Source organism: Eurosta solidaginis, chromosome 5, assembly GCF_040869045.1.
Source record: "Eurosta solidaginis isolate ZX-2024a chromosome 5, ASM4086904v1, whole genome shotgun sequence".
NCBI lineage: Eukaryota > Metazoa > Arthropoda > Insecta > Diptera > Tephritidae > Eurosta > Eurosta solidaginis.
Window position 1 is genome coordinate 240,543,179 of NC_090323.1, and position 19,132 is coordinate 240,562,310.

General features: G+C 36.7%; 1 protein-coding gene across 6 annotated transcripts in view; it reads right to left on the bottom strand.

Annotated features, from left to right (window-relative positions):
* Positions 1–19,132, bottom strand: part of Shab (Shaker cognate b) — a 397,151-nt gene that overhangs the window by 147,721 nt on the left and 230,298 nt on the right. For all 6 annotated transcript variants that reach the window (XM_067789095.1, XM_067789094.1, XM_067789092.1 and 3 more), the window contains 2 exons: positions 10,228–10,649; positions 5,636–7,061 (listed from right to left, as the gene is read on the bottom strand). In XM_067789095.1, the coding sequence (XP_067645196.1) occupies positions 5,636–7,051 (1,416 nt within the window). In that variant the 5' untranslated portion in view covers positions 7,052–7,061; positions 10,228–10,649. The remainder of the gene's footprint in view (positions 1–5,635; positions 7,062–10,227; positions 10,650–19,132) is intronic.

Genomic DNA, 19,132 nt, shown 5'->3' on the forward strand with positions numbered 1-19,132 from the left:
CTATTACGACAGAATGATGTGAAAAGGATCCTTCAATGGTGTACTGCTTTAATAAGAAAGCGACGTGCGAGTAATACATCGAGCTCTAGGTGACTGAACAAACTACGGAGTTATTGATTGTTCGGCTATGAGGATTTATCCTTTATAACTGATAAATCCCAATAATGTATAAAAATCACTGCGACTGAGAAGCGACAGTCACATATCATATTGTTTCTCGAAAATGGAAGGATCTGCCAACTGTACAGAGAAGTGATACTCGAGTTTTGCTGTACTAATTGAGAACAATGCTCTGGAACAAGGCTGGTTCTTATGGTGCATTCCACGATATCTTTGAAGAATGTATAGATAAAGCTCATGAATTAAGCAAATGGGTGCTACGCAACCAATGAGAGAAACATTCAAAGCTAATTGCTCAAAACTATTCACATATTTTTCAGAGAGCTAAATGATAACATCGAAATGTACTAAGTTTGTTCCAACATAACAATAATTGTTTGATCGATTGATCTCAAAAAGTGGATACCACGGTTTTCAGCTCTGCTACAGAACAGCGGCTATACACAATAAAATGCATAATTTAGGATAGTTTTATTTTTTACTTCTAATAAGATCTATTTCAAAACAATTACCATTTATTTGAAATAATATAATAGACAATTGTTATTGAAATATAAAAAAACACATACTAAAACATATACATATAAACACATATTGATTAAATAGGTCAAACTAAACAAATATTAGAAAATAAATGATTATGAAAGCTTATGGAAAATTGTAAGAGATGTCCCCACATATGTTGTAATTATTTCCGTTTTCCGCAAAATTAAAAAAATAACGAAGTAAACCTAAGGCTAAGCGCTGGATAAAATTTATTGTAAAGCGTGAGACAGTTATTTACAGACAGAATTTGCAGAGTCTAAATCATACAACCTATCAGACCGTTCACAAACTGTTGTGATTTGGCATTATCTGTGCGGCTCAAGTAAAGCAGGACGATATTGCTTTTTTTTGGGTTAATTAGCTAAAAAATATATGAAAGCGGAAATGTATTACAACACGCATATGGCCACTTCTCCCCAGAGTTCTTGTGTGTAAAAATATTATTCGAGGATTTCTACAGCACACCTGCCGCCTGGTCATATCGCTTATTGCCCATTCCCAAACATGGTTATTGGATAGATATTTTTAAAATTTTGTTTGTGGTTTTGTTTTTGCAAAGCATCAACACTTGAACGTTTATCGCACGTGCTGTTTATATGTAATTAGACAATTAGAAAATAATTAGTAAAAATAAATATATATAATTTACAAGTTCTAGCTATTAGTTAAACAGTTGACAATTTCCGCTTTGTATCTGCTTTTGGATGACTATTTAAAAAAATTCAAATATATAGAATTGGAATTATTTTTTAAACGCTGGTTTGTTTTGTTAAAAAAAAGAAAAAAAAACAAACTAACCTGATTTTTTAAACATTAACAGAAAAAGAGGATAAACAAAAGGGAATCAACAAAAATTATCTGACATTAATACAAAAAACTATTACCTAAAAAAAAAAAACATAAAAATATTAAGGGAAAGTAATATGCTACAGTGACTCTGAATTTCAAATATTATGATGATGAAAAGTAAAATAGAAATGTATATTTTGAATTAACGGTGTTGTTAATATTGAAGCAGGGGTTTCCAGGCTTGTTATTTGTTGAACCATGAACAATTAATTTGTGTTAGCTGAACTTTTGCGTTTATTATATTTTCAGCTGCAGTTTGCAAAAGTTCCGAAATGCATTTTCAAACTAAGCACTTCGTTGTAAAAAATTCCAAACTTTGAGTTGCATATGTGTAGGTAGAAAATATGAATATATTTCATAAATTTGTGTTAGACCACTTGAAGCACATTAATGCGAGCGAGCGCGAAAACGTTTCAACGTTATACTTCTTATAAAATAAGAACGATTACACAATCAAAACACGACACTCAAACAATACATATGCATTTGAGTATATATTGCAACATTTCGAGGATCCCATTTTTTTTACAAATCCGTAGTTAAATTAAACAGAAATGAAGTCTACAACAACGCGCCTAGAAAACGTGTTTAAGGATATACAAGTCAAAATTGCTTGCTATGAAAATATCAACGCATAAATTACAAAAAAATTGTTTAATATTATACGATTTTTTTTAATTTTCTCAAACCTCAATTACTTCGGAAACATTTAACGTTAGAAATGTAGAAAATAAAGCTGCCATTACTATTTAGTTGCATGTTGTATACGTATATTAATAACGGTAAATAGTTTATCTATCATATATATTACATAACTAATAACGGGCATTTTATTTACAGCGAGAGCGCTTTTTTTTATTTTGCCAAACCTGCGAACAAATTTCATTCTGTTAAAAAATATGTTAAAATTGAATTTGGATTTTTGCATTTTCTTCTGGGCATATTTGTTGTTACAATATGTAACAATATAACAATTCTCAAAACTGTTTGCCATATTTATATTGCACAAGAAACACAACAAAGCCAAGAAACATCAAGTTAACATGTATTTAAATTATTTTATATAGATTATGTCCAATTAATTTTTAGTACATGTATATATGTAATATAGATAGTTAGCGTGTTTGTTAAGCTGATTATTGTAAATAATAGATTATGTAAAAATAATAATAAAATACAAATATTTTGTGTGTGTAAAACTATTCGACTGTGATGACTGAGGCAAAATTTACAGCTTAAATTGTAATGGGTATTTGTTCTACTTAATGCAATTGATTTTGTATATTTTACACCGATTTCTTGACAGATATTTCATAAAATAATCATGGTTGTGTTAAGTACTAACAATAGTAACTAACTAATTTGGAATTGACTTGAGAATTTAATTTCAATTTCGACAAAGCAAACGAGGCATTAATGCAAAATGGTTTGGCCAGCGCCAAGGAATCGCTTTCCTTTGTACCAATTGATGATATGAGTGGTGCTCCCGTATGGCCTTTCGCAAAAGAGCAGAAACAGATCAAGCTCCGCGGACTACCTGCTCGCCGAAGAAAGAGCTTTAAAGTCTTTGGTCAGACTTTCGTAGCCGAAGCTACTACTGGTTGAGTATCTACTTACTTCGAACTGGTGATCTAGACTGCACAAGTACGATTCAATGTACTTAGTAAACGAATGAAAATTAACATGTTTACACAAAGTGGTCTGAACTAAACCAGGCATAGATGATGTATTGTTACTCTTCACTTTTCGGTTCTACATGAAAGGAACTGGTCAAAAGCTTAATAGAACAGTCGGGAAATCAGAAAATATGATTAGGTTTTTTCAAGAGTAAAGTATGATCTTCTTAGAAAATTTAAAACGCACAGAAAAGTTAATACACCATTGTCAAATTGTATCCTTCTGTCGTCAAGTATTTTTAACAAAAACGTAGACCAGCTATGCTTTGGCCTAAAACCAGACTGAAAGCGTTTTAACATATTATTGGTTTGAATAAATTCTGAAATTCGTGTTGAAGCAGAGGAAGGGAGCGGCCCCCACTCCGTTGGAAGGAAAACAATTGCTTTGGTGTGACCGCTTGTTGCCAGACTTGATACCCATGATACTCTTCAAAACTTCTGCCCCAGTTAGGGTGTTAAGGTCATATTTTGCTGTTACAGCAAATTACTAGTTGGAAGACTTGTGCTGTTTGGATTTGTGTTGTTTTGACTGGCATTAATAAATTAATAATTTGTGGTATTCGGATTAATTTCACATTTGGACATATGCTTTCCATGGACCTTAACTCCCACGGTTCCATGGTAATAAATTGCTTAAGATTTTTTTAGATTTAGCTATAACTATTTTAATGGTAGAGATGTATTCATCATGAACCCAAAATGCAGCTGTTTTGCATGTTTTGTAAATGCGCAAGCTTTATTTCTCAAAGTTTTGTATTCTGACTGATTGTAGAACGGACTTCACAACTATACCAATGGTATGAACTGTTTAACGAAAAAATAGTGCGAATGGAACATCATCATTCAAAATTTTAGTCAAGCTTTTATTAATAATATGTAGTCTTTCATCTACACGTTCAACATACCAACAATCATTCCAGCTAACATTAGACATACTACGAACAAGCTATCAACATTTACCGTCTTGAAGTCCATAAATGCATAAATGTAATGGTATTGTGACCAATATTATGATCACTAAGGTTATTAAATAAAGGCACAACAACATTTTAACACGCTACATAAACACATTAACCATCATGTACACACATACATACAAGCAGCAGAGAGATACTCAAAAACGCATGTCATCATCAGCGAAGTAGTACTCACATATACACACGCATATGGTTATACACTACAAATTCACGCGCGTATGGCTGGTGGCCAAGTAGAGGATTCTAGAAGAAGAAACGTCTAGACGGGATGTGAAAACAAGCGAGCTACATACGCAAACTCAAAGCCAACATTTGCAGAAACGGTATCACATGCATTGACTCAGGAAACTGCCTCACTATTGAGTAAACAATTTCACTAAATTCGTTACAGTATCCACATGATGATTCTAGACAACATCTAGTTACCAAAAATTAGATCATGGTCAGTTATGAAACTGACTTGTTCCCGTGTTTACTCAAATTCAGAGAGCCCAAATCTCTAGGATCTGATGAAGAACGATAATAGGAAAGGCCTTGTAATTGTGAAGAGAACCCATGAAAGAAATAAGGTAGATTACTAGATTACTTAAGCAGTTGACTAAAAGCCGCTCAAATGGCTTTGGCACTTCAACAAATTACGCTAGTCTGATTTTTGTTACGATAACGGACGGCTGTTGATAACAATAAGGGAGCTTAGGTCGTTGCGCAAGTGAGGACTCTCTCTTCCTCTGCTTCCATGTGTAGGTTTCGATAAGAATATCTCTTGGGCCGGATCATGTTTTTCAATTCGCAATTCATGGCTTAGCTACGGTAGGCGCTGTGCTTTAATCCTTCGGTACTCGCCTTCACGTAAACCTATCGAAGAACTTTTCTCCCAACATTTTTTTTAAACTAAACCTTCATCTAGTACGAACTGAACACTAGGTTTAAAATTTTATTCATTAAGGCTTTATATTGTTTTAACGCTAGCACAACCACAAATTCGCTTATTTAAATTGTTTCCTAAATAAAGATTTGTCATTTTTGGTGTATTTCTGGTGTAAAAGTAACTAAATTTTTCCTTAAGTGACTTAAATACTTACGAAAAACTATGCATATGTGGGTGAATAAGTGTAAGATAAACAATTAGATGCAATGCTTTTAAAGTTATGTGAAACTTAAAATATTAATAAATAAATTTATATAAAAGAGAAATAAGTCGAAAACTCAACGTTTTGAACAAAAAAAATAATAATAACAACTAAGTTAATATAAAATAAAAAATAGCAGTAATTTAAAATACAAATAAACGAAAGGAGAGCATTTTACTGACGACAACAAAAACATATTCTTTTCGCTTCAAAAAGGGCTCACTAAATATATACATAATTAAGTATATAGAATAATTATTGAGTTCATTATTAGTTCAGAAGTTCATTGAAATTTCATAAAAAGTTTCTGCACTGTTACCAGAGCATTTTAACTCACCCTCGCGGCAAAGCTGGTATTTGGCTTCTCGAGTAACTCCCATAAGTACTTTTGGTATTCAGCGCATTTGCCCTCACCAAATTCCTCCTCATCACGTTGACGCAACGATTCTGCCTCTTTGCGCATTTCCTCGTGTACATTCTCTTTGCGCTGATGATATTTGTGCTGACAACAAGACTCCAGATACAGCTCATCTACACCCCAGTATTCGAGATCATCACTAAATGCCAGCACGCACATCTCGTCGACGATGTGCAACTTTCCAGTGCGATAGAAATTTAATATGGAACTAAAACTTTTCGGATGACGGTCGAAGAAGTATTCGTTATCGACGATCGAATAATCATCACATAATTCAATGATAGATTCGTGTGTGGTGCATTCGCGTAGACGACCCAGACGTGTATGCGGCAGTCGTTCAAGTGTGCGCCACAATACTTCGTGCTTAACACCGCCTACATTGATTGAGACGCGACTATTCATTTGTTTCGATTGCGCTATCATAAAGGGTTCGGGTGGTGGTATGGAGGACATTGATCTGGAATGTGCGCGCTGCAATGCGCCAGTACCCATGCTGCCGTACAGATGAGAAGTCGTTGGATTTGAGTGCGTCGGTGATGGTATTGGGAATGGAGCATATCGTACTTCTTTGCCAGCAGCACCGGTACTTCCAGCACCGGTGCTGGTACCACCAGTGTTTTGACTATCAGCCGTCGTATTACCACCACCCATGCCACCGCCGACGCTGGTACCACCATTGCCCATATTGCCTTGACCTTGACCGCCAGCAGTGTGTGTGGTAGCTGCTGATGCGCCAGTAATGCTACCAGCATCAGCGTAGTCCAAATTTCCAATGCTGCACCCGCCGATACCACCAGCGCCACTTCCGCCACCACCAATATTGTTGAGATTGCGTTGACTAGCAGTAGAGCCGGCAGCAGATGCAGCAGCTGCGTCAGTATTATAACCATGATTGCTACTCGCTGGTACAGATGCAGTGCCGCAACCAAATGAACTAGCTCCACCTGTTCCCATTGCTCTGCCCCAATCGACATTACCGGTTGTATCGTAGTAGGATTGATTATCGTTGTTGTCGGCGTGATCGTTACCGTAACTATGAGCGATGTGACTAATGCTGCCGCGTGCTCCGATCGATGCGGTAGCCGGGCTTCGGTTAAGCGTTTCGTTTTCAATCCAATTACTGGTTTGCTGTTGCTGCTGTTGCAATTGCAAATGTTGCTGCTGTTGTAATTGTAGATCGCGTTGTGATTGTTGCTGTTTTTGCTGTTGGCTAGCAGCCTGTCCACCATGCAATTGTCCGACCATTTGCGTACCTCCATTATTGAATTGGGGCGGTGTTGCATCACCCGTTTCCCAGCGTACCGTTTCACGGTCTCTATCGCGTTCGCCGACCATAAGTCCGCCACTGTGGATAAATAAAAGGGAAAGTTAAAATTTTTGGTATTCCCCTAATTCTTTTAATAAAAAAAAACTTAAATACACTACACATTTGCTTCGATATTCAAAAAAAGTTGTTCAAAGTAAAATGTGACCTGGAATCATGATGTTTAGCTTGACTCTGTGAAGCGGCTGGCCGTTGTGAACGAATTTTGTAATTAAAATTTAAATAACTTCCCGATAAGCTACAAGCTTGAAACTGGGGATATAGTTCAGAACCCGAAGACAATGGAATAATAAAAAAAAGCTCTGATAGGTGGCGCATGGATCGAAATATTTCAAAAAATCGTATTTGTGGTCCGATTTGGCTTTAAATGCGGTTTGTGAAAAAAACTAAGAAAGATAGAAAACTGCGGTTTGTTCCATTGGAAAGAACGTTAAATTACCTATAAGAATCACTCAGAAAGTGAAGAAAGGTATTTTCGCACAATAGGGTCGTTCCATGGTTCCAGATCACATATGTTGAATGTAACATTTATTTGGGTAAAGTGCTTAGTTTTCTGACTTGGTCTAACTAGCTTGTACGGAGCATGCAAATCTGTCGACTCCACACACTCGTCACTAAATTGCTTAGGAATGGATGTGATGGGAACAAGAAAAAACGGAACAAAGTAGATTAGTGAGATGTACGAGATGTTTATGGGAGAATCTCTACATGCGTCAAATACCGTGGCTATATCAAGTTCCAATCCTGCGGTAGGTGGGTACTGTACTTCAGCATCGGCATTGAACGAACAAAATTTGAAAAAGCATTTACTACCTTCAAGGAGTTCAAGGTTCTTGGCGCAGGTCCCAGACATTGAATCGCCTAGGACCAACCGTAGTGATGAGATGTCACATCGTGTAGCGTTTATGGGTAGTGGCGGATCTAGAAAAGATAACTCGATAAAACCCCAAGTCCGGAGCGATTGTGCCAAGCTCATGGTTGTGAGGACACTTCATAATGGATATTATTTTGTCCCGTTTTGTCACTAACCACGGAACTTCACTTTTAGAGAAAGTCTGGAATACTCCTAAGTCCAAAAGTTTTGAATAAGCCAGGAAATTAAGGCCGGTAATACAAAAGAAACTCATAAGGCATGAGCAGATTGTTGTTCCGTGAAAAAAGACTACCGTCATGAACTTAAGCTGCTTCATTTACCCCTAACTCTTTTTATTGAGTCTACTTATAAGTATATAAGGGTGGTACTTGGCCCTACTTACCAGTCGAGATTTAGCGAGCTACAACAGCGCCCAAGTCTTACCTGCAGGAATTTCTTCTTATAAAGCAGAAAGGTTAACAGCTATTAAAGGCTTATGTTTTTCATGCAGAAGACACTGACCTGGATAACAGGGCATACTCTATGAAAAGAGCGCCACGCGTGTTCGATAAACAAGTCAAACGAGTCTGCTTACAGGAAGTCAAAGGTACCATAGAAAGGTCGGTTCACCACAAGCAGAACACTTTCACAGGTATAGAAGGGCCTTCAGTAATATGTATATAAATCGGAGCGAATGTGAAATCCCTTCAAAAGGCCCTTCGCTCCTCATTATTGTGGGTTGTCGTACTGAACGATGTACTATCCGAACTGAATAAACATTGCGGTAAGGTAGTAGCAATTATATAAGCTTTTGGACCGTTCTCCAGCACGTAAAGTTAAATCCTAGAGGAGATGCGTCGGTGGCCTATAGCCTAAAAATGGACTCAATGTCAATCGGATAAAATCAATAAATAACAAGAAATAAAATTTTTAATAGCTGAAGAAGAATAAAGGGCAGCGTGAACAGGGGAGCACTTAGGTTTCAAGCTCCTAACAAAATATTAGACAAATGACCGCTGGACTTTCACGTGAGTGCTGCAAGGAGAAGCGCTATGGGAACAGTGATATCTTAAACCTGCTTCCGTATGAGGACACAACATCAGGCTATGTACGGCTCCCCTAAAATTTGACTCGCATTTTGAGATGCATTCCCCTCGATAAGATTATGGGCAGGTGATAGGGTTTGTAAAGAAGAGGTAATTCTCCCTCATCCATCGCATTCTCTGAAGTTATCGGCGATTGTAAGAGGATAATATAGTCATCAGAAAATTTTCCAGCTAGCACACTTGCGCCAGTTTCTGGGCTTAGGAATAAGGTAGTCTCGATAGACCGCCAACCTACAGAAAATAAAAGTGGCAAAAATAGCAAGTACAAGACGATTGCAATGAGCTGTTGGCACTCAACAGATAGATAGCTGTAAGATTACCAAAAAACATATACCGACTGCAATAGAAGTAGAATTGAAAGCTTGCAAAGCATTGAATTTCCCTTCAGAAATGAATGCTGGAGTTATGGCCGTGAAGAATGCAAACAAGAGGTAATCCGATTCTCTTGCAAGTCTTCTGTTCAAGCTAATATGAGGCACAAAATCTTAGGCGGATTTATATTTTCACATCTGAAAGAAGTGTAAAAAGATCCATACATGGTTCAAGGGCAACTGCATCAAAATGGCGCCTCGTGTGTAACAGTCGACCGGTCTCTCAATATGAACTTCTTTAAGTCAACACAGTATGGTTCCACTATCCTTGCAGGAAAAGTGGAAGACAGTAACGCAAAGCGACAGTTTCAGACTGCAATGTTTTTCGACAATCTGGCAGAAGTTAGGGACGTGGATATTTTACTCGCCCTTATGTTCATAAGAGAAAACAAGCCGTTCGTTGTGGCTTATTAGGAAGTCACTTGGTTAAACGAATATTCCGGCACTTACTGAGGGCATTCACAATGGCCAAACATATTTTCCCGAGTATAAGTGTCGGCAGTCTCTGTGTACGCCCTGCTAACCTAACCTAGAACATTCTACGACTGAAATAGTTAAGAACGTGTTATTAAGTTATGCAAAGGAGAATTTCGCAGTTCTTCGCAATGTTAAAAGTAACATTTGAAGGCGCTGCGATGCGATAGAATAAGAACTAGTACCGTCTCTTAGCGCGACAGTTCTGCGCTAGTTCGGTACTAGTGCCACTCGCTGCTTCTGTGGTATGTGATGTACGATGACGCTAGCTAAGACGTATCTCAAAGCCGACCCATTGATTATTTATTTCATATTCCAAACTTTAGTTTACAGCTAAATTTAGGTTCATAAACAAAAACTTTTCATATGATAAGTAAACTTACCGCTACATTGCATCAATTCTGTTATTACAGTCACTCTGCGCGATTAAGCAAATATTTGTATTGTGTTGATATCGTCCAGACTTAGCCAAATTGATTTCAGAAATATTTTTCGCCTCTGGAATATTATCACAGAGTTATTCTAAGTTAACCAGCTTGTAAAATTTCGTTTTATTTATATCTGAAACTTTATAATCTTCGCAGTTGTATAGTTTGGTTATGTAGCCGCTCATCCTCATGTCTTTTTTTTTAAGTATTTAAATCACAGCTTATTGAATTCATTCAGCAAGCATAGGCTTTTCCGATCAGCTTCACTTCGCTTCAACTTAATTCACAAATTAGTATTTATCACAACAGAGCTTATAATTTTTGGCAGCTTATCATGGGGTTTAGGGCTAATAGGATCGGCATGCTGTTTTATGTATCTGGAAAAATCAAAGAAATTATTTATTAGTGCTTGGTATTATAAAATGAAATTATAATAATAAAAAATCTTAATTATATATAACACTCTTTTTAGTTGAATTTTTATCTAACTTTATCTATCACGATTTAATTGGATAATTTATATATAAATAGATAAGTTAAAACCTTGACATCCGTTTTACGGCCAAACTATAATTTCAAGGTATAAACAATTATATCCCACTCCTGGATCACAGCAGCGATCAACTCAAAATATTGCAAAGTTTAGAAAACGCGAAACCCAGAGTGCCTTCCCCAAAGCATTTTCTCGCTGATAAGTGAAGGTATTAACAAATTGGGGTTTAGGTCAAAATTCTGCTTTTTTGGAAATTCTGCATTCATAATTCCGGAAGTCAAAATTCTGCTTTTTTGGAAATTCTGCATTCATAATTCCGGAAGTCGAAACACTGGAAATCAATATTATGGAAGTCAATATTCTGAAAAAATCCGTTCCAACACCGGCTGCGCCATGCACAGTAATTCTGCGTAGAACACCTTTCTGCATAGGCGGCCTTCGGCCGCGCTTATAACAAAATAACCCTGGGCTACGCCATTCCAAGTCTGGGTGTGTGGTATAACGGTGGCGGTAGCGTGATGTCCTTCTGCGTAGTACATCCTTCTGCGTAGGCGGCCTTAGCCGATCCAACACCGGCTACGCCATGCCATGATTCCGAAATTTTGGCTTCCAGAATTTTGTCGACCCAGAATTTTGATTCCGGAATTTTGACTTCAGAATTTTGATTTTAGAATTTTGACCGTTTCCCAACAAATTAAGTATACAATTTGCCCGGTGGTACTCATACCTTCGAAATTACAGAGCATCTAATGTCGGGTTGACAGCCAACTTAGAGAAGACGTACACTGAAAGAAAAAGAACCGAAATATCTGTCAATTTTTATCCATCGTAACAAGATGTTGAATCAACTGCGCACAAATCGTTGATTCGTAATTGACCGTTTTAGTGGTCAAATGAACAAAAAAAGTTGTTGCGACAGTTTTGTACGAAAGTACCTATATTGCGGCATTTGCAAAGCAAATGAGTTTTCACTGAGATCTTTTCATGGCAGAAATACACTCGGAGTGCTTAGCGAACAGTGCCGAGGGGCGACCCCGCTTAGAAAGATTTTCTTCTAATTGAAAAACCTTATTTCAAAAATTTGTATGTTGTTTTGCTCGGGGTGTGAACCCAGGGTCTTCGGTGTGGTAGGCGGAGCACGCTACCATCACACCACGGCGGCCGCCATATATATACGTAAATATGTGCATACATATAGTACACAGCATACATAAGTACAAAGTAGAGAGCGCAGTGAGCGTAAAATTCTCTTTGAAATTTGCTCATATATTGACAGTTGATCGCTGTTGAAATGACCAGTGAGATCAGTTGTGTTAACAAAAAAATCAGTTAGATTGATTAGGAATCTGTCAATTTTACAGAATTTTGTTAACTTAAGAGCGACAATTTCTCTTCTGTTGAAATGACTAAACTAATTTGTTCGCTTGACAAAGAACTCGGTCAAATTAACCATAATTCGATCAATTTCACCGAATCTCCGTTAAGTCAAGAACAATAGAACCGATTTGTTGATTTTACTAGCACCATTTCTTTCAGTGTATATGGTCTTGTTTTTACTAATAGGTACAATGTCCCAAATTGGGACAGGCCTAAGTTAAGAAGGGTGACCCTACAGGAGAAACCCTGCACAAAATATCTAGGAATCATCCTAGACAGTAAGCTGTGGAAGCTCAACGTGGAGGATAGGGTGAAGAAGGCTTCCACGGCACTTTATGCATGTAAAAGAATGCAGGGATGTACGTGGGGTTTATCGCCCTCACTTTCTCATTGGGCATTAACAGCGATTGCAAACCCTATTCTATACTATTGAGTTCTTGTTTTTTGGAAAAGCCCACATAAAAGAACCTATCTGAAAAAGGTTAGAGGGGGTATGCAGGCTATCAGGGCTTAGTATTATGGGAGCCCTGAAAACAACCCCGACGTCTGCACTGTATGCCTTTCTGCACATTCCACCTGTAGGCCTGGTAGCAAAGAACACAGCGTTAACAACTGCAACGAGGTTGATTGCCTCGGGGCGGCTTGAGCGCAGACCATACGGCCATAATATTATACTGTCATCAATTACAGGACGAACAGACTACCTGATTCCCTATCTGCGCTTCGAGGGGGCTCTCAAGACCAAAATAGAGGTGGATGGTTGGCGCACGGGTGCTCAATTGGTGGACGAGTATTAGCCGTAACCAAAGCAGTAGAAACACTGGAAGAGAATAGCTTAAACTTCAGCTGTGTTAACTTTTATATTGAAAGCCAAGCAGCAACTAAGGCAATAATTTCGCATAGCTCAGCGTCTGAAATTGTGTTAGAGTGGCCCTAGAAAGAATCGATACGGGCAATAGAATACATCTATATTAAGTCCCAGGGCATACGGGAATAGATGAGAATGAAAAGGCGGATGAACTAGCTAAAAAGGGCGCATCCCTTGAAGCTTCCTCCGTAGATGTCCCAATTAGATTGGGCGAGATAATAAGAAGGCGAGAGGTGCAAATGATCTATTAAGCGGAAAAGGCGAGGCTGAAAAGTGTCGAAGATCATGTATGGGTCTTACAACCCTAGACTAAATAAGTTGCTTCTATCATTAAAAACAGATGACTATAGACCCATGACGGGTATTCTGACCGGTTACTGCCTTCTGGCTTCACATGCCTTTAAATTATGTTTAGTCAGATAGTGCGTGTTTGAGGAGAAAACGATCGAGCCCGCTTTGTGCTCGTGCCCTGCGCTTGCCTGGCTAAGACTTCAGTTATAAGGAGTGATACAGCTAGCAGATCTAGAAACAGCAAGTGCCATAAGCCCTAAAAAGCTTCTAGTATTTGCCAAGAGTATAGAGTTATTTCATAACATAGGTCCTGTTTTTGATAGGGTTTTTCATTAAATAAATTTGTGGTAACACTACGTACTCATTCAGTCTATATGAGGTCCTCATGGAACGGCCAGTTCAACCTAACCTAACCTTTTGTTGGTTATAAGACTACTGAGATGATTTATATGAAAATATAACTTCAAAAATAAAAGAAAATAGCTAATATAATAGATATATAACCCAAAATCATCTTAAAAAAAATAAAATTAAGCTAAATACAATAAAATTTAATTTAATTAAATAAAGTGAAATAAAAAATGTAAACAAATAAAAAAAAAATAGAGAAAATAAAATAAAATGAAATAAAATAAAGAAAAGCAAGGGAAGTATGTGCTGAGATAGGAAAGGAATGGAAAGGAAACAAAATGAGGAAAAAGAAAGCGAAGGCCAGGAAAGGAAAGTAAAGGAAAGGAAAGAAAAGAGAAAAAGAGGGGAGAGGAAAGGCAAAGTGTAAAGTCAAAATGAAGCCGGAAACGAAAAAGGACGGCGTGCTATCAATTGGTTATCGAAGTGTTGACGGCTTGTTATTGATTAGCTATCGATTTGTTGTTTGCTATCTGTGAGATATCGACTAGTAATAGATTTGTTGTCGACTTTCACGAGTTTCTGATTTTTTTATCGACGAGTTTAAACATTGTATCTACCGAAAATCTATGACTGTGTTATGAAAAAGTTATGGGAAAGTTATGGATTTGTAATCAAAAAATTATGGATAATTTATTGCCTTACTATCAAAAGTATCGATTTGTTATCAAAAAATTATGGATTGTTTATGAAGAAGTTATCGACATGTTATCAAAAATTGCCGAAAACTTGTCGATTTGTTACCCAAAGGTTTTCGAATTATTATCAAAAAATTATCGGTTTGCTATCGAAAATGTTTTGTTATCAAAGGTTGTCGATATATTATCGGAATGTTATCGAGTTACGATCGGCGAGTTACTTATTTGTTATCGGATTGTTATCGAATTATAGTCGACGACTAATCGGATTGTTATGAAACAGATACCAATAAATACATAATTAAATACTAGGCGCGATAACCTCCGCAGAGATCTTCCAATTTGCGTGGTGCTTCTTTAAAAATTTCCACAAATTAGTGGACGGGACCTACATGTTTCGCGCCGTTGAGTTTTCACTGAGAAGCTTTTTAAAGCAGCAAGACATTCGGAGTGCTTACCAAATCGCTGCCAAAGCGCGACCCCACTTGAAAAATATAAAAAAAATTGTTTCTAAATTTATATTGTTACTTTGCCCGGTGACAAGGACCTTCGGAGTGGTAGGTGGGTTACGCTACCACCACACTATGGCAGCTACCCGATAATGTACTATCAAATCGATGGCACATTTGCAACCCGGCTATTATAAGCCTATAAGAAGCCAATAAAAGCCGATGAAAAGCAAAAACAAGCCGATAACAAGCCGATAACTCGACCTTATAATAATTCGCTGTCGAAAGTATGCCGATAATAAAACAATTACTTGACGGTATCGATTGTTACTGAAAGAATCCGACGAAGCTCTTCCCAAAGAGCACGAAATTGTTTCCGCGAAAATAACATCTATTGTGTTTTAACTTCAATCTCTGGGCGAGCTCTTTATGTTCTTTATCTTTAATTTAAAAACAAATTTTCTGACATGCTGTATGTGTGTATGTGTTCACATCGAACTTTACGAGTACTTAGTACTTACACCTTTTTTCATGCCTAGTATCCTGCGTTGACGTGGATATCAACCCCTTAAATAGTTCTTATGAATGACCACAGCTGACAGATGTTCGCTTGAAGCCGCATTTTTTGATGAACCGATTCTTCAGTAAAAAGCCACAAACTGTGTATGCCGGTGTGGCCCCATTGAAAATCGCTCTCTTTCTGAAGTGAATACGGGCAGCTGTACTTATACCACATCGAATTATATTACAAATAACGAGAGCCTGTGGGACACACTGTAGGTGGATGTCATTGTGGGATTGCATTACCAAAACCACTTTAAGATAATAGTTAAATATTTGTCCGCTAAACGTCTTTATGTCTGCACAGGTACTCAAATATCTTAAGAACCAATGATGTAATATGCTCAATTAAATATGCAAATGCCTTTAGGGTATTTACGTAGAAATGAAGGCGATTGCTTGTCAGAAAATATGATAAGCCAGGGGAGAGCAAGGTCGAAGCAAAATAAAAATTTAAATCATCTAGCCAAATTGTATTAAGTAATGCAGGTATTCAAACCAAATGCAAGGCATATGCAAATACGATGTACATATTAGATATAATTCTACATTGAATATTTTACAAATCGAGGTATGAATGTAAGTACAATACTCATTCACATATGTAAACGATTAAGTAGGCTCTGAGGTGCGATTTGGGCTGGTCGGCAGTAAAATTTTGTGTAGTTACATTGGCAGTTAAGTAATAACAACGATTTGCTGATTCCCGGTGCCTGGCGGTGCACAAAGTGAACGGAAACATGTCGACGTTACCAATTGGGCGTTCCACTTCCGATGTAAATTTAAGCAAATTTCATTCTTATTTTCATCTACTCATATATAAATTTACAAGGCTAACATAACTGAAAATATGATTTATGAGAAAGCCCACACAATTTTGATTAATTTTAAATAAGGCCGAAACTATTTACCGAGTTACAAGCAACTAAAATCAGTTTGAATGTACTTTGGTATCGACTTTTTATACGTTGGTTTCATGGAGGATATGATGAGCAGGGCGTGCAAAGAAATAAAATAAAACAATTCATTATGTACTGTTTTTGACACAAACGCAAACACAATTACAGTTAATATGACGTAACTCGAATAAGTAGTGATTTTGTTTTGTAATTGTGCGCATATAGTGCACATCGTTTAGTGTACAATGAAATGTGATGACCAGGCTAATGTAGTACATTTCGGAAACATTCTGATGGCATTGTGTATAGTCATTGTGTATGTAGCCAGGGCAAGAACTGAAGTTTAGTTTGTGTGAAAGTTGTAGAACTATTTGAGATTATTTGCCAGAAAAATTCTGAGAAATTACGAAACCATTATATATTTTAGGAATTTCTAAATATTTTGCAACTATTTTGCAAAAGATTTCGGAATTATTTTTGAGTCTTCTATGGAATTCGTTGAAGATTTTTTTACAATGGATGATTAAGAGATAGGTTAAAGAGCTTTTCGTAGAGGGTAGAAATAATATCGAAAGAGATTGCTTACGATCTAGAAAGAAGCATTTAACAATCCTGAATAGTTTTTAATTGGTTTCAAAATGAACCTGAAATAATCTTTAATTAGGCCCGAAATAATACCGAAATGACCCCGATATAATTCCAAAATAGTTTAAAAATATTCTCTTAACAATTAGTTGAGAATCCCCAAAAAAATCCACAATGTATCCGGAATGAACCTGAATTGGATCCAAGATCCAACAGATGACCCAGATTCATACCAATATCATTCAATAGGATCCCAAAGTCGTCACAAGCCAGTATGAAATCGTTCCGAAATATACCCAACTAATATCTTGAGGATCCCAAAAAGAAGAAGAAGAAAATTCATAAATAATGCCGAAAACAGTTTTTTGCCGGGAATGTTCCATAAGGTTGAATGAATGAGTACTTGGTGCGATTTACCTCCGAAGAGACTTAGGCCAAGCTTCTTTTCCGATTTGTGTCGCGATCCTAAACTTTCGATTTCTAAACTACATACATGTTTTATGCCGATTCCGAGCGGCACTTTCAAGGTAGATAAATTTTCACTGAGAAGCTTTTCATGGCAGATATATAATAGGAGTGTTTGTTAAATAACTGCCTGCCAATGGGTTTGGCTCAAAAAATTCTTCTAATGTGAAAAACATTTTTATAAATTACCAGTGTTGTTTTGCCCGGGACTTGAACCCAGGAACTTCGGTGTGGTAGGCGGATCACGCTACCAAAAAACCACGGCGACCGCCGAAGTATTATACACAAGCATTTTTGGTGTTAGGCGATGACATATCATGAAAACTGGAATCTTAGTGTTAAGTATTTTTCAATTTATAGGAGAATCTATAGTTTGGAAAATTGGTATAAAAATCAAGAGTAAGATGAAACATAAGCCCATATTTTAACACAAAAAAAAAAAAAAAAAAAAAATACAGATTTAATTATGTCAATCGTAGGTCCCCTACCTCGGCTCACTGCTTGACCACGTCTTATCTCGGCGAGTTTTTGAAAAATGCTCTTTATCAGTAATTTTTTGAAGCAGCACCTTCTCGAAACTTGGAGCTCTTTCTAAATTTTTCATTATGTTTCAAAAGTACCTTTACTCGATATAAATTCCATACATTTGAAATGGCTGCCGATATAAAGTGATCAATACCAAACGATAAACGGCCTAACATTTTCTAACATGTAAGGTATTTCGTTGTGAAAAGGAAACGGAAAAATATCCGAGGATATTAATATGCGAATTTAACATGGCGATGTACTTGGTAGTGGAAATTGCCCCCATTGAAGCATATGGAAAGATGGTATACTCGTGATAGAGCTCCTGAAAGGTAGTACCATCCTTTTTTTTCAAATATATCGACGTATGCTTATAGAAAAGTCGTAACATAAAAGTTTTGTTAATAAGGACGTAACTCAGCAAAGTCGTTAATAAAGGTCCTATATCAGAGCCCGTTTAAAAAAGTTGTAATTGAAATAAACAATTTTTAGCCGAATAGACATGAACTAAATTTATTTGAATTTCTTTTCACAATTCGTTAGCTATTTGAAATGCTTTACTATGTTATAGAAGACAAATGAAGCTTTATTCTAGCTTAACAATTTATGTCTGTTGTGCATTGTAAAAAGCCAATAAATTAAGTTAAATTAAAAGCTTTTTTGACAACAAAATACATTTTTCATTTACAACTTTTTTAAACGGTCTCCTGAGGTACGACTTTATTAACGACTTCGCTCAGATACGGCCTTATTAACAAAACTTTTAAGTTACTATGTTTCTATTAAGATAGGTTGATATTTTGAATATGAAACATAAAAACCCATACTCTCAATTTTTGATCTAAAAAGAATCTAGTTACTATTCAACTAGTACTTACTTGGTACCTTAGGTCTAGTTCTGAACCAGAAATTTTTATCACTAGCTACTGACTTCCCTACAGGGTGTATGTCCGCCTGAGCACATTATACTCTTGATAAATTTTCCAGCCAAGTGTATGTCAATATTTTTATTTTCACTGCCATAATGATGCTTCGAACTAACCACTTTTCTCTTTTATTGCCCATTTTTGTTATGCTACAATTTTCAAGCACTACTAAACAGTGATTTTTACAATTTAAGCAAATTATAGCAACGATTAACTGCAGGCGACCTACACTCATGTTGCAAGTCAATGTAAAGTATTACATAAATTTTTTCATACAATAATTTGGATGGTCTTCAAAGAAGCCCTAGAAAGTGCATAGTGAAATATATTTATGTACAACGCCTACATTAATAAATAACATACAGTACGTAACAC